Source organism: Tetrao urogallus (genome assembly GCF_951394365.1).
Source record: "Tetrao urogallus genome assembly, chromosome: 5".
NCBI lineage: Eukaryota > Metazoa > Chordata > Aves > Galliformes > Phasianidae > Tetrao > Tetrao urogallus.
Genome location: NC_136818.1, coordinates 46,039,465 through 46,055,801, shown reverse-complemented (window position 1 = coordinate 46,055,801; position 16,337 = coordinate 46,039,465). Strand labels below are relative to the sequence as shown.

At 46.0% G+C, this 16,337-nt stretch overlaps 1 protein-coding gene across 1 annotated transcript in view; it reads right to left on the bottom strand.

The window, feature by feature from the left end:
• The window catches only part of GBF1 (golgi brefeldin A resistant guanine nucleotide exchange factor 1), a gene marked incomplete at both ends in the record, with an annotated part of 91,850 nt that extends 85,357 nt beyond the window's left edge, over positions 1–6,493 (bottom strand). Inside the window, 2 exons of the mRNA XM_079535183.1 lie at positions 5,496–5,562; positions 6,398–6,493. Of these exons, the coding sequence (XP_079391309.1) occupies positions 5,496–5,562; positions 6,398–6,493 (163 nt within the window). The remainder of the gene's footprint in view (positions 1–5,495; positions 5,563–6,397) is intronic.
• Positions 6,494–16,337: the final 9,844 nt, after the last annotated feature.

Here is a 16,337-nt window from a genome sequence, read left to right as displayed (position 1 = left end):
CTAGGGCACATGAGCATCACTCTTGGAAAACCATCTTAGAAGGTAAAGAACAGAATTAGCAATCACTCAGAACGAGACTGGTTTACGACTACACTAGTAACACTAGTAACTAGGAAAATCTATGCCAAAAATATCAATAGAAATATCTGTGGGAAAGTCAAAGACCTTAGCCCTTTGATGCATCTGATGCTGCAAAGAGACTAGAAGCAAGATGCACCTCTCTCAGAGAGGGTACCTGGAACTACCTGCAGCTTCAAAGCAAAAATACTACATTGGTTTACATTCTCTCTGCACTTGGAAGGATGCCTGCTTTCACAAAGATTAGGAACTTGCTTTTAGAACGACAATTTTTACTGCAAACAATTATTATATAATTATAACTGCAAACTATTAGTAAACAATTGTTTACTGTAAATACAGTACACAAGAATCAAGTAGTCTGGATTCAGTCTGCAAACAAAGCATCAGATTAAGAGTGTCACTATCATCTTCCTATTTTTTATAGAAAGAAGATGAGAGAAAATATCCAAAGAACTAAATTACCACTTCTGTACACCATGTTAGATTATGTGACATAGATTAAAATTGCACTGCCATCCATTAATAAGTACAACTGAATTGAAATTATGCAAAAAACCTTACTTCATCAATTTTTTTTTTTAAACCATTCTTGCACACTTTCCATTGGACTCAATGATCCTTGTAAGCCTCTTCCAAATCAGGATATTGTGATTCTTAAAAAAATTGTGAACAATGCAACAAAAGCAAAACGTTAGCCAGAGTTGCTTGGTCTTCCAAAGTTAACATGTACAAATAGCTGATACTAAACTAATGAAGATAATTTTTCTTTTTAAAAAGTAGTCATGGGAACAGAAATAATCTAGGAGTGTCGATAGTCTTCTAGATCTTTTCTTATGAAGATGTCATTAAAGCTTTTTTTTTTTTTTTTTTTTTTTTTTTTTTTTAAATTTTTGCTCCAGATAACATTGCAGTCCTTCAATGCAAACAAGTGGAGAAGTTTCCCAGGTACAGTCAATCAGTATTTGCTATATGCTAGTATGTCCAGTCACTTTTTGCAAAAATTATGGTAGTGCCCTTAACTGCCAACTGCAAAGAATTACAGCAACAAGCATTACAGCCCTATGATGATATCATTTATTTCCTATTCTTCTTTAAAAAACATTAATTTTTCCAAATTTCTTCACTTAAATAGACTGCAATACACATCTCACAGTCTATTTAACTGCACTGAGAATACTACTTCTTAAGATGAGATCTTAAAGTTCAGACATTAATCCCAAATCAGGATAAAATTTCTGTATTTTTTCCATCTGAATGTCAGATTTTCTCTAAAAACCATTTCCGGTGATCAGACGGAGAAAATGAGCTTGCAATCAAATCTACATTCCAGAAAACTGATGGCAACAGTAACAAGTATATTAAATCAGTACACTGGGCAAAGGTTCTCCTATGGTTACAGTCATTTGACCTTTAGCCAGCTCTTAATGCCCCAGCCAGCCCTCTAAAGATGGAGATTTGCAGCAGCTTCTTGTCTGAAATAAGCCATGAAAAGATTCTTCTGAACCCACTATACAAGCATTCATTTAAAATGTCATGAATGTGCATGAAATCAGAGTGCTTCTAACAGCTTACTTCACAGCTTCTGTTTAAATGCACTAACTCTGAACCACCAGAGGATAAAAGGACTCAAACCTTCCAGCCTGGCACTCATGGCCCTAAAATATACACAAGTACCTCTTCACAGGTGTGTTTACCTAGCTTAAACCTTATTTAAATAGACTCTTGATGCACACACTTTCCACAAACACCTGCTTCTCCCACTGCTGACTTGTACAAGGCTGTTGCATTCAGTCATCTGCTGCTCCAAAGCCATCCTACACACCAGCAAGCAGTAATTCAGTCATGACAATCCTGCTTACTGACTCATCCTTCCAATCAAGGCAAACCGCTACAGATGTACCTGCTTTCACCTGCGCATCATATTGGAATGGTCTGAAGATTTCAACAGCCACAGCAAGATTTAAGCAAACTCAATCCTTAACAGATCATTAAAAAAAGAGGCTTATGATGAATTTGTACTTCCAGGCATCATTCATTCCAGGCATTTGTACTTCCAGGCATCAACCATTCATTGGTTATAAAACCTCTCTCTGCTGAGCTCACATTCTAACATTGAAACACTCAGGAAAGAGAAGATGCTTTATTACCACTGGATGTCAAGAAGCAGCTTCCTTTTGTTGACCTGAAACCATAACAAAACTGGCAGCACAAGAAGACTTCAAGATCCAGACATATCTTCTAGATTACTGAATATACTTTAAAAAAGTAGTGAAATTAAAGTTGCGGTGGCAAAAACCCTAGATCCAAACTTGTATCAATTCTACGGCCTACATTAAATTTAAAATAATTTTTAAACCTAGCTTTATCCGAATTTTGCAAGCATGAACAAAGCTTGACACTCATTGCTTGCACACAGTCAGAACTGAGGACACTGATCCATAGTTTAAGTAAGCTCTGGAAATAAAAGATACCATTACAGACAGGGCTATGCAGTGCTCATCCTAGTACAACCATGCAACTACTAAATTTATTTTGAAGTCATGCATACAACATTCAAGATGAGAGTACATCTATTTTTCTATTTTCCATGCAGCTGCTATAAGTAATAATTGAGATATACATACAGCATGTACATATAAAAATAATATTAAAAAAATGAGAGCGGATCAGAACAGACATGTTCATTTTCTTTTACAAATCTACACCAAGTTGCAACAGAAATTAACTTTCTCTGTAAGGATTTTAAAAAGCAGCATTATTCCCCATAAATCCAAGGCCTTGCACTAGGTACACTGAATGGCAGAAGTGAAGTTATTCTTACCATAACCATGGGATTGTTTGTGCTGATCAAGAGCACCTCTAGATGTTTCCTTCAAGTGCCCATTTAGATATTACAGTGGGATGGGATACCACTAGGTGGTTGCAGGCAAGGACTAAGTGGTTTTAGTTGATCAAATAAAACATTTGTAATTTAGTTATTCTTGTGGAATAACACTTTGAAATGGGAATCTTTTTTTTATTGCAGGAGGTATACAGTGCATCCATATACCCTCGAGCGGGGTATTTCAGCACCACAGTCATGACAGAGTTAATACCCACCAGCTCAGAGGAGAACAAAAGGTACTCCACTGCAACATGCCTAACATTTACATTGCCTCTCTTTGCTCATTAAACAGGTTTTGGTTAAATAATGAACAAACTGTATTACAGACTCCGATGAGAATTCCAAAATTATAAATCAACTGGTAAAGCCCAGAGGAGAATGAAGGGAGTGGGAGGGAAGGAAGGATAATATTGACTAATATAAAGGGCGCAGCTTGACAGTGGATATTCCTGCCACACCTGATCAAACATGCTCCATGGGGGAGGGGAAGGGGGGGCGAGAGCAAAGAGGGGAGATGGGACAAGGCAGCCTGAAATTTGCATCCGGAACAGATTAAAATGGGTTCTTGAGGGATTGAGAAAATACATAATATATATTACTATAAATGCAAAATTGTACTAAAAGCTAACTCAAATGTCAAAGATTACAGCTTGAATAAATTTAAATATAAAAGCAATGCGTTTTCATGAGCTAATGAAAGAGACATGAAAGGAAGGTCTAGGAAAAAAAAAAAAAAAAGAAAAAACTAAGTTTGGACTTTTCACTGCCTGAAAGATGAGGCAGGAGGCTCTATATCCAAGTATTGCTTGAAAAACAGCACATGTGTAAAAGTGAAGAAAAAAAAAAAGCACGCCAATGATGTCAAGCCACTGGTCTGAAAATAGCAGTCAGTGAAGCTGAAATTACCTGTTTAAGAGGATCCCATGTAATCAAACCACCATGCTGCAATCATTATCATATATAAGCAACTACTAGCTCAGTGTAAACCTCACTTATGAGATGACTGAACTCAGAGTCTCTAAGTCTCTCAGTACATTAAACTTCTCTTTCTCTAACACAAGCAGATATTTGGCTTGCATTCTCTCCCATCAAGTCAACAACATATTGCATCCAGGTTCTACAGTTAAATAGCCAATCCTTGATATTTATTCATATTGCATTTAATCACGCAGCCTCATCTTCTTAATGCAAAGTCGTATTTGTGGGGCAAAGAATTTCAAGAGTTTCATCTTCAAGAGAACTTCATCTCATAGAAGGAAGAGATTAGTGCCAGGAAAACATCCTCCCAAGACAACTTCAGAGATTGTATGCATACCCTACAGAATATGACTGAGCCTACAAAGACACTTAAATCCAGCATGTCATTTAGCCTGTGGAAAGGTGGAGCACCCAGAACAACAAAGATACTATCCAGAAATACACACTGTGCAAGAACTGTCTATGATGTCATGACCTGAGTCTTGCCTATAGCCAACAGAAATGCTTCAGGCAAAAGAGGAGGAAAAAAAAAATAAAAAAGAAGCTACACTTGCAGGCAGCCACAGAAGAGGAAGGAATAAAGACTTAAATGCTGGCGCGGGTCCTCAGCACTCCTGTTCTAGTAAATATTCTTCTTAAGGGATTCCAGGCTTAGCATCGACATAGGAACTGGCACACTCTACAATCAGAAATGAAAAAAGCCCACTCAAACTTAGGCTGAATGTAGTTCTAAACACCCATTCTGATAATGGGATCAGAAATAAAGCTTACTTTCAAATATTGCAAATAAGAAACTCTGGAAAGAACCAGCAGCACAGCATTAGCTCACCTCCCAGCTCTCAATATACACAAGGTTAAACAAATGCTCCTGAAACTATTAAGAGAGTAAATCTAGGTGGAAATGGAAAGATGAACTGGAAGTGAAAACCCGGTCAGAACCAACATCACAGCCACATGCTCCACTACTGCAATCAGTACAGAGTCCCAGGACTTTCTGGTGCAACTGGTCACAAAGTAAGCCATTCACTTTGAGATTCAAGAGATCCAAGTGGAAAGTGATCTCTATTCTTCGCTTGCTACTGGTAATGAATGATGAAACCCAACAAATCAAAGATTGTAAAGAAAAAACAGATAACTGGAGGCACCTTGCCAAACAGCTTTTCTTGTCGCTCAAAGATTGGAAAGCATAAACAAAACACAGGATTATACATAATAATATGCCAGATTTCCTATTATTATTATATTTCCTATTATAATATTATTATATTACTATAAACCTCAGTATAAAGAAAAAAGCATGCACTTAGACACACAAATATACACATAAACACAAACAATACACACAAACACATATATATGCATATGTGCAGATAGTAGCAAGTGGTACTATTTCTCTAGAAAAACATATAGGTATTTGCCCTTTTCTCATTATTTGATATATCTGGATAGTAAATAAGACAAAATAGTACACCTGCACACAGACTGAAAGAAAACATTTATTTGCATGTATCAAAGCAAGTATACATACCTGCTGATTTCTGCATAAGCTTACCTGTTATATTATTCAGCACTTCTTTTAAGACACTAAAGCTATGCAGCAAGGGATCCCTTTCTTCATCCTATAGGTTATACATACGAAGAAAGACATTAATGAAGCAAACACACTTCTGAAGATGCATCTTAATAACGGGTATGTAAAGACCTCACCTTCATACTCAGGGGAGTATTATGGTTGAGCTTATCACTGTCAGACTATTTACTCCATCAAGATGGGAGAAGTATTTTTGTTTTCCTTCTAGCACTACCTTATGTTATACAGCTCAAATGTCAAAGAATAGGCTCAAAACAGTGAAATCCACTGTGGGTTTATTGTCCTTTGAAGTATTTCTGATTAGTCCTCCACTGTTCAATAAATTTCAGAGCAGATCTATCTCATACCATATTTAAATGGCTCATCTGAATTTGCTATAATGTTAATCTATGCAGATAGTAATGGGAACAGAAATACAATGACATTTGGTGCCATTAAAAAACCTGAAAAAAGAATGAATAAACCTGAAGAAAGTATGAATAACTGCATCCTTTAGCTTTATTTTATCTTTATGTTATTAAAGTAAGTTTCTCCAAGCCGTGTACGCCTGCAGCCACACCTGCTACTGGGTGGCAGTGAGCACTAGTGAAGAAATGCGTTAGAAGGAACAGTGGCCCTGCCCTCTGACTAACTGAAATCACTTTGCTGGATGACAGCCATCTGCTAATCAGTTGGCATTCTGAAGTGCACCACAGATGCAGTACAACACAGGCACACGTCTTCACTGTGGAAGCCAAAAACTAGCCATGAAACTATAAGCAACTATTAAAAAAAAAAAAAGAAAAGAAACAAAAAAAGACTTCTCTAAACCAAGCAGTTTCTGCCACAGCACAAATGGGTAGCAACAACCCAAGGCAACTTACCAGGTGTGTGTGAGTGCTCCATCGGGCATTACGCTTGATGGCTCCCACCACCGCATTGATTTCACCTTGTACAATGTAAATGTTTTTATCCACCATCTTGACAATCCTGAAAATAAAGATAATTCAAATCAATCTCCAGTTCTCTGAATCATTCCCCTCCTCAGACAAAACATCGAGATGGATCTAGCCAAGCAGGAGGCCTCCAGAGATGCAGAACACTTCTACAACTTGGTTTTCTAAATGAAGACATGCACAGTTTTTGTCAATGTGACGACAAAAGAAGAGCACTTTTCCACAGAATGCATTTTCAAGAACATCAGAGCAGATCATTAGTTAGAACAGCAGCATAACTTCATCAAGGCCCACCCCTCATTTTTCCCTGGTACATTTAGGTGCAGAGAAAGGCAGTGTAAGGGTACTGAGACGCACTTCCACGACAGTGCAACACCACACTCACTCCTGCACTTATGCAAAGTCCTGCAGACCTACACAGGACACAACACTAATCTTGTACTGCTACATAAGCATCGGTGGCATAAATAAGGCAGCTCGAGGGAAACTCTTCAGGACTTTGACAAAATAACATCATGTATAAAATGCACTGATTTTCACACCTGCTTCATTAGAAAGGTTTCAAGAAAGAGAACAAGGACAAAAGGCAAGGGTAAAACCCTATGAGGAAACAAGAAAAAAACTGGATAGGACATGGAGAGAAAAAGTGAGAAAGCGAAAGGCAGACATTCACACTCGTACAGACTGAGGAATTACAGAAAAAGTCTTACATCTGGTGTATGTGGAAAGAAAGCCAGAAAAGCAAAAGCATACAAGCAAAAGAGAAACGCTTTTAAGGACCTGAGAAAAAGAAAGTGCAGTTTACACCAGGGTTGTTCTCTCTATTCTAAAGCCCAGACAAAGAGAAGCATAAACAATTAAAAATGAAGAGGAATGAACAGACATGACTGTTTACAAAGAATAAACAGGACTGATAAAGAGACCAGAGTCAGATGAGACCGTGTCTAAAGTACAAGAATACAAGAAGTATTTAGTGGAACTGTATCTAATCATGAGACTTCTTCAGAAGATAAGAACAGAAAATGAGGAATCCAGTTTGAAATCCCAATAGGATGTCCATAGGAAAGCAGCTGAAACATTAATCACAACACTTCAAACTAGACAGGTGCACTTCCAGATCAGACAAGCACACTTAAAGGACTCCACTGGGGTGGGGAAAACAAAGGACAACAAAGATTTTTGCCCACATAGAAAAAGCAAAGCAGGAAAGGACAGAATTTCTGTAATTACTCCAAGCTTCAGGAGCACCACAGCAAAAATTTCAGAGCACGTGTACTGGATATGAATTCCCATTAATTAACGTGTTTGAGTTATCAACAACTCTTCAAACATAAAATTTTCTCAGAGCGAAACAGAATAATTTGATAGAGGACTCTGTAAACAAGAAAGAAAAATACTGTAAAAAAGATGCCTTATCAAAGGAGAGCATCAGATTTGTTGTTTCCATTATTTTACCTTTCCAACAGGATGAATAATCCTACAGCAACACCATGTCTGTCTTTATTTCAATATTTAAAATAACAGCACTCCTAAGTGCTACACTGTAAGTTAGGGGCAAAGACAAAAATACTTTATAGCACAGGAGCTGCCCTAACAGTCCAGATCGGCGCTACCAGATTATTCAGAAAAGCAAGCGTGTGTGCCACAGTTTGCCTGTGCCCAGAAAAACAGTGGTTTATAACCTCCTTCCACACCTGCATCTAACACAACCACAGATATTTTCCTGTGAGTTCTTCAATGCTTGAGATGTTCCCATCCTTGACAGCTGCCTTCCTTCATGCATCTTTTATGCAATATTTTTTTTCTACTTCAGCTTATCATCTCCCATCAAAATGGGAGATTTTGTCTCCCCTGGTGAATTCCTCACTCGACGACATCTTTTTCGATACAACTATATAGAATATTTCAGAGATCAATATTCTAGTCCATGAAAGTACTTTTGAGGAAACATAACGTACACACAAATCTGCCAGAAGCCAAGTTGTGTCTTCACCATTACAAGATAACACTGAGGACATAAAGCCTGAAGTGCCAACTCAGGCATTCAGCAGTGACTTCTAGAAGCAAAGACTCCCCTCACCTGATTTGGAAAAGCATGTAAAGATATACCAAACACTTACCATATGCCTTGCACACACACAGATGCTCAGCAGTTCTGCACATTTAAATCAATGCCAAAGCTTAAATGCTATGCTGCATTCTAGGGAATTTGCCTGTAGTACCCTTATTTCTCTTCTTCTACCTTTAATCCCAAAGGATAAAGAACAACAAGCTGGCTAAACTCAGTCCTCCCTAAACGTACAAAGTTTATAACGCTCAGCTTTCCACAAACCTGGTGCTACCTCCAGTCAGCGAAACATGAAGAGGACAGACAAGTTTCCAGCACACACCTTTTCCTTTACACTTACAGTGAAATGAAACACGCTAATCCTTTCAAACAAGGGTATACAACATATTCAAACAAGCCATGTTGCTTGATATGGCCTTCCTAACATACTACAATCCTGCAATACTTTCTTTTTCCTCCAAAACTATTCTTCCATTGCTAACTATTTGAGAAGACTTGATCAGAATGCACTCTTATTTTTTTTTTTCCCCTCACCACAGATTCCATTAAATGTAACTTGATTCAAAACCTGCACACACAAATGCACACTTACTGGTCCAACACAACTGAAACCACCAATCACGGTGGAAAACCCAAATTCACACTTGAAGCTGTGGTTATCAAAAAATACAGCACACTGCACCACAAACAGTGGGTAAAGGTGGGAGAAACTTCTGCTTCGTATTTAAGCTCTCCATTAACCAAACAACATACAAACACGTTCCAAAGCAAACCACAGGCAACTGTCCTCATCCATGGCAAGGATCTTTGCAGCTGCATGCTGGAGAATGAACAAGAAAACAGTTGCAGAGAAAAAAAAAAAGAAAAAGTCAGAGCACTATTTTCAGAGAGATGCATCTTGTAAGCTCAAACTTCTGAACACATCAACCACTCAGCACAGGCATAGAAGTTTAATTCAAGGAATGGAAATTGTTTCTGTAGACTCTGTTCTTCCTGAAGCATATCCTTTTTAAACTGTCTGACATCTTTCAGGATTCAAGCAATAACCGCTCACAGAGCCTAGAATAGATGTTCTATGCTAAAAGAAGTTTTAAGATTGAAATTAATGCTTGAATTGAATTAACACAAAAACCTATTTCCCTCTCCCAATGGATTCATACGTCTGCTGAAACCTACAGACCCGTCCTCTGATTTTGCTCCCGCTCAGTACTTCACCAGGCAGCTCAAAACCAACACAGCTGACCAGCCCACTCAGAGAAACAAGGAAGCTGTCATCACTCACAGTCCCCCTCTAAGATGGTTACAAACTCAAAGACTGGAACAAGGCAGACATCTAGAAATTTCATTGAACACCAAAGTCTAACCTTCACATGTGTGTCACTTCAGCAACCCTCTATAGACAGTGATGGCCAATATTCTGAGACTCTTGAAGTGGGATGAGGTGTTAAACTTCCACATAAAAACAGCGACAAGATTTACATCTGCTGATGTTATCTCACATGTGCACTGCATGCTCCACTGCTTAGCCCTGAAACATACTGCCCCAGTTTTTTCTATTGCCAGAAGTCACAGGTACACTTCTAAGAAACTCTTCTTCCCCTGCAGAGAAATGTCTGCAACTCTCCTGAAAATCAAGCAAGTCAGCATTAAAAACGACACAGTCTGGCAGATCTCCATCACATCACTTCTCCCTGTCACAAACTTTAGCCTTCAACTATGCTAACTGACTCAAATCTAGTGAAATCACTACAGTATGTAGCAGTAACGAGAAGTGACAGTACTATGCATACAGAAAGGTAGTACTTAGTAACAAGCTTCTGCTGAGCAAAATCTGCACTGTTTATCATAATGCAGGAGTACAGCCTCCAACCTAGCCTCCGCATCGTGCCCTGACACAACATTCTGCTACCACAACAGGATACACAGCACTTCCCAAACAACAAATCACAAGTGCTTCTCACCCAGCTGCAAGCTCGCTCAGTTACCAGGAACCAGGTGACAGCAAAGCCTTTTCCTCCCTTCAAAGTGCCCGTCCAGTTACATGAATCTCTCACCAGGAAGTTAAACCCGATGTGTTTTTGTTTGTTTGTTTTTCACAACAGCTGCTGTGCAACGAACATCACAGGCTGAGAAAGTCGGAGAGCTGGAGGTATTCCTGCAAAGGCAGGTCTGGGCAGTTAGACGCGCGGTCTGAAACACGGCCAGCAACGGCAGGGCAGCGGCGACAACTGACAAAGGCGGCGCCGGCTTCTGCAGGCCTGCGTCTTTAGCTGCGAGCGCCAGGAGGAGAAACCTCCCGCCCGGCTGCCAAACCTGGGGAGCCGACCTGGAAGAGCGAAGGAAAGGCTCTCCCTTGGGCCGCTTCCTGCGCCCGAAGCGACGAAGCGCGGTGCCGGTGAGCTCGGGCCTCGCACCCCACGCCGTTGCAGCCCTCCCTCCCGCACGGCCGCCGCGAGGTGCGGCCACGGCTCCGCCGCGTGACCGAGAGTAGGGAGCGGGGCTGCGCTGCAGCGGGGCGCCCGAGCCTGGGCCGCGGGTCCCCCCGGGCCGCTCCCGCAGACGCGGGCGGTGAGGCCTGCTCGCCCCCCTCGGGGGTTCCCGGCTCCGCCAGCGCCCCCCGCCGCGGCCTCCCGCCCGGCCCGGCCCCCGCGTCGCAACGCTATCGCGACAGGCGCTCGCCGCCCGGCACTGACCCCCGCATCCAAAATGGCGGCGCCTGCTCCCCGCGGCGGCGGCCGCTTCACACATCGGTCGGGCGAGCGGGGGCTCGGCCCGGCCCTGCCACCGTCCGCCCGCCCCTTCCTCCCGGCGGCGACGGGCGAGGCGACCGCGCACGGGGACCTCGCGGCCGTAGGGAAACGGAACCGGCTCGGCTCCGCTCGCACTGACGTGGAAACGGGCGCACCCCAACCCGCTGCCTGGTTACTGCGCCGACGGACAGCCCGCGGAGCCAACCCCCGCGCGGCGTAGCGGCCGGATGGTTGGGCTGCCCAATAGAATCACGGGTTGATGCTGGAGGAGGCGGGATATCCAGTGACAAGCCAAAGAGAACCAATGGCGGCAGAGAAGGTAAAACTAGCAGGGCCACTGTCCAATCGCGAGGGAGCCGTGCCGCCGAGGGGCGTGGCCAAACCTATTAGGAGCAGCAAGGGCGGTTGACGGGAAGCCGGGAGGCGGGGCTGCCCGCGCAGGGCATTGTGGTCCGGGCCTCTCTCCGCGTCGCGCCCGGGGCAGTGCGGGCCTCCGCCTCCCGGCCCGCCCCCCCCCTCCGCCTCCCGGCCCGCCCCCCCCCTCCGCCCGCCCGCCCGCCGCTCCCTGTGTCCCCTGCAGGTAGCTTACAGTTTTAAAGCGCTGGCAGGTCAGCGTGGAGGCTGGTGTATGAGATATTGGACTGGTCAGGGCACCCACCAGCCTACCCCCAAACCTTAACGCTGTACGTGTAGGAAAGCACAAACTGAAGGTGGAAGATAGGAGAAGGGCCAGGCCGTATTCATTGTCTGTCAGAGCTACAGCTTCATCTGCTGCGCTTTGGCTAAAGGAGCAAAGTGCTTCAGACCTAAATGTGCAACAAGAACCATCCCTGGCCAGCCTAACCCAGCCATGAGGTTGGCCCTATCTCCACCCTCACAGATAGCCTGACACCATCACCTCCCTCCTGAGAGCACGGCCCCATGTTGGCAGGGATGCTCTGGGGATGACCACCCCATCCTTCTTGGCCTGCAGAAAAAGCTACCCAAGTGCTGTATGGTCAAGAATCAGAGCATCTGAGGCTGAGACTGCACTTATCTCCCAACTCTGTCAGTCGAGGGTCGAGATATTTGCTCCAGCTGTTATTTACCTGCTGATAGGCAGAGTTCAGAGTGGAAGGTTAAGCTGTAATTGCAGTAAGTGGCCCCATACGTTCCTCAAAAGTGGAACAAGAAGCTGCATGATTCTGGCAACAGAGGTAGTGTCTCATAGCTGGCAGCTTTTAGCTCAAGTTCCTCAGCCAAAAAACAGGTGGTCAGATACCCACTGCAGAGAGACTGCAAAAGCTACCAGGGCAGCAAGCAAAGAGGCATCCTATTCTCTGCAAATGCACTCTCCTTTCCTCCTGCCCTGCAGCAGCAGCAGTTGAAGCACCCTGTAGCACCCACCAGCCATTGGGAAGTTCCCAGGATCCAATCACTTGCTCACCAGCTCCCCTCTCAACAAAGGGGCTGTCTGTGGCACAGGCCAGACCCCCTCCCAGCTAAGCCTACCTCCCCTGCCAGTGAAGGGGCTGCAGCCTCTCTGTACCTTCTGCCCCTGCCCAGAGAGCTGCAAAGTGTTTATGGAAGCTTGTCACGGAGCTTGAAACCAAGCCAGCCAGGAGCCTTCTGCTTCACCCAAATGCATCTTAGTGCATTAATAAAGAGCAAACATTGCAGTGTGCTTTGCATTTTTACTCACGATCCAGTACTGCGTTGTCTGGAGAGAAAACAATACAGCACAACCCCACGCTGTATGGGAGCAGCAAGTTCACTCGCACACACCAAGCACTGTGACATCCAGCCCTTGAGTAGTGCAGCACAACCCCTGCATTGAGGGAGTGCAGGCAAAGGATCAAGAGATGGGAAAGGCCCACACTGCTTTATTCCCAAGACACTGGTTCTTACACACAGCTCAGGACAGTCGAACTCAAGATCAGAACAGCAAAAACGTGCAAATCCCTCAGATTCCTGCAGTCTGGGCAGGAAGGGGTTTGACTCAGAAGGCAGAAGCAGTCACTATGGCTAGGAACTGCTTGCAGATGCTGTCCTCAGAGATGAGAATCCAAAACAAATATCACAGTCATTCCCACCAGCTGCCCCTTTCCAGAGCAAGCTCAGGTAGGGACCAGCCCACAGCCAGCTGAAGGCTCTCCAAATGGAAACTGATGTTCTGCATCTGGTACAATCTGCTCTCGGGCCAGGACCTACAGCTGGAGCAGCAGAGCTGAACTGAGACACTCAAGAACAATCAAACCCTTCTCTGGCAATCATACAGAACACAGCACTGAAGCTGCAGAACAGCCTCCTTGAGCTGAAACATCCTCCCGGCTGTTCTACATAGCCCATGTCTTAGCAACACTTCCCAGTGACATGAAACTCCCAGCGTTTTCCATGTTCTCTGCTTGGCCACAAGCAGCCATGCCTTTTGGCAGGAGCAACCTAACCTCAGTTAGTCATATCTTTGTCACCTCTTGGCAAGGCTACAGCTACGTGATACACCTGGGCATGAAGCCCACAGCACTTGGCAAATGCCAGCTGGACAAGCACACTGCAGTGGGAGCCCTGACTACCACAAAGGCATCAAACCCACCCTCTGCCTCTTGGCCCAGGAGGCCAAACCACAGCGTCACTACTGATCTCCAAGGAGTTTGATGACATGAACCCAACATGGCTAAAAGGTTAGTTAAGACAGGAAGGTGGAAACCATGATCAGCAAAGCCAACTGCAGCACACTCTGAGAGCAGTGAAACCAGGCAGCTGCAGGACTGGATCTGCCTGTAACAGAGACAGGGTTTCCTCTGAGAACACACTCCTCCCAGATGGTAAAAAGAGAAGTATGCCTAACCTGCTTTGTGATTCCCTTCTTCTGCATGTCCCATCTTTCTGACAGTTCAGTCTCAGTTTAGTTTGCGTTTACTTCTTTTTTTTTTCCCCATACTTTTTAATTAATATGAAGTAGTAACATCTGTTTCCTGAGCTCAGGTGAAGTCCTTGGTCTCTTCTCCAGCAGAGAATCCTCCAGCTGGTGAGACAATATGAACTGCAGCCTCAGAATGCTCAGAACCAACCACAAGAGCTGCTGCTACATTTCATCGCAAATGGAGAGCCCTCCCTCCCAGAGAGATGGTTCCTGCAAGAGGACGGCTGCAGGAGGCTGTCCCAGAGAAAGCCTTCCTGTTCCCATATTGTCTTCGTGCTACACTCTGCAGGGAACAAGGCTGAGATGGAATGCTGGTTCTTATTTCCAGTTGCCCAAAGGAAATAGCTAAAAATACTTTTGTTTCATCATTACTTTAGAGCATAAGTACTGTCTGTATTTGTTGCAGACTACTCACGGTGGAAGGCTTGGAGGTTTGAGAGGCGATTCACATAATTCCCTTTATTGCTGCAGACCATGAGCTGGGTTTTCTGCTTCCCTTAGGCATGTAGTGAGAGAGACAGACTGTCCTGGGGAGTGCCAGTGCTGCTGTGCTGTGCCTGCTCCTCGGGGAGGTTAAAATCAGAGGTGGGAAAAGACGTGGTCTGGTTTGCAGTCATTTACTGCATAAAGCAGTGAGGCAAATGGGAACCTCAGGTTACTACTATTAATAAATGTGGTAATTTCTCATGAGTGTCTCAACACTGACAGCTTCTCTCAGGCTTTCCCACACCCCCTGCACTTCCATGTTAGTGTGTTTCTGAACAACAATCCATAGTGCTGTGTCTTCTTAACCCCTCTTCACGTCCTGGAGTTCTCCGTGTGCATTTCTCTTCCCCTTCATATCTATGTGCCACACGATGCGTTTAGCAGGCTCCCTCGGTACATCTCATAAGTCACCGGGTTAAAATCCACTCCTATTGTCACATTATTTCCTAATCTCTAAAACACGTCTGTGGAAGAGCTCCAGGCTGACCTTTGGCACCGTAAGCCGGCACACGGGTCAGCACCGAAGCGACCCGAGGGAGGAAACCCGGCCGCAGAACCGCGCATCTCTCCCTCCATGCCCGGCGGCGGAGGCACTGCACCCCGCAGCGGGGCCTCCAAGGGGAAGCCGAAGAGCTCCCGGTGCAACGAGAGCTGGGACGGGGCGGGCGGTAACTAACGCGCAATCAGCATTCCCGACAGCTGCCGCCGCGCCGTGCGGGGCTGCGCGCCCAGCAGTCGGCTGTGGGTCCGGACGCGGCGGATAGCCCCTCCGGGCCGCAGAGCCGTGCCCGCCGACAGCGCCGCGCCCGGACCCCCCGCTCCCCTTCCGCGGTGCGGTCACGGCGGCGAAAGCCGTGCGGCGGGGCGGGGGCGCGGCTATCGCGGAGGAGGCGTGATCTAGCGCCCGCCTTCGCGAATAGGGGAGCCGGCGAGCGGCGGGATGCAGACGATCCGCGCGGAGATTGGTCGGTGTGGAAACGGGGCGGGTTCGGGGCGGGCGGTGCTGGACGGGGCGGGCGGCGGCGGGCGCGCAGCTGGAATGGGGCGGGCGGGAGCGGGGCGCCCGGTGCAGCTGGCGGGGGGCGCCGGCCGCCGCCATAAAGTGAATGGGCCGGGTGAATGGGCGGCAGTCGGCCGGCGCCCTCCGCCCTCCCCGTGAGCCGTAGGCCGGTAGCGAGGCGCAGCGTGCCAGAGAGTCGCGGGGATTTACTTTCTGACAGCTGCGGAGCGGCCCGGGTAGCGGGGCAGGGGCAGCGGCAGCGGCGTCACCCCGTTCGCAGGATTAAGGCCGCCGAGCCGAGCCCGCATCTGGAGCTGCTGTAAGTGCCACTCCGTCAGACACCTCCCGGGAACGGGGTGGTCCGCCGCTCTTCCCGGGGCGCCCTCGGTGCCCGCCCGGCTGCGTCCAGAGCTGGCGCGGGGCGGGAGCATCCTCGGGGCGTTCCGCTCGGGACCGCAGCGCCGTGCCTGGGGCGGGAGCCGGGGGACAGCGGGAGGAGCGGGGCCCGACCCCTGCCCTACTCGGGGCCGTGGTGCTGCAGGTCCTGCCGTCCCGTTGGGCTGCTCGGGCCCCTCCCGGCAAGCGCTCCCGGAGCCCCTGGCAGTTGCTAAACTTAGGCATTTTCCACTGGGGCGAGCGGGGCCGGAGCTGTTTAAATTAGC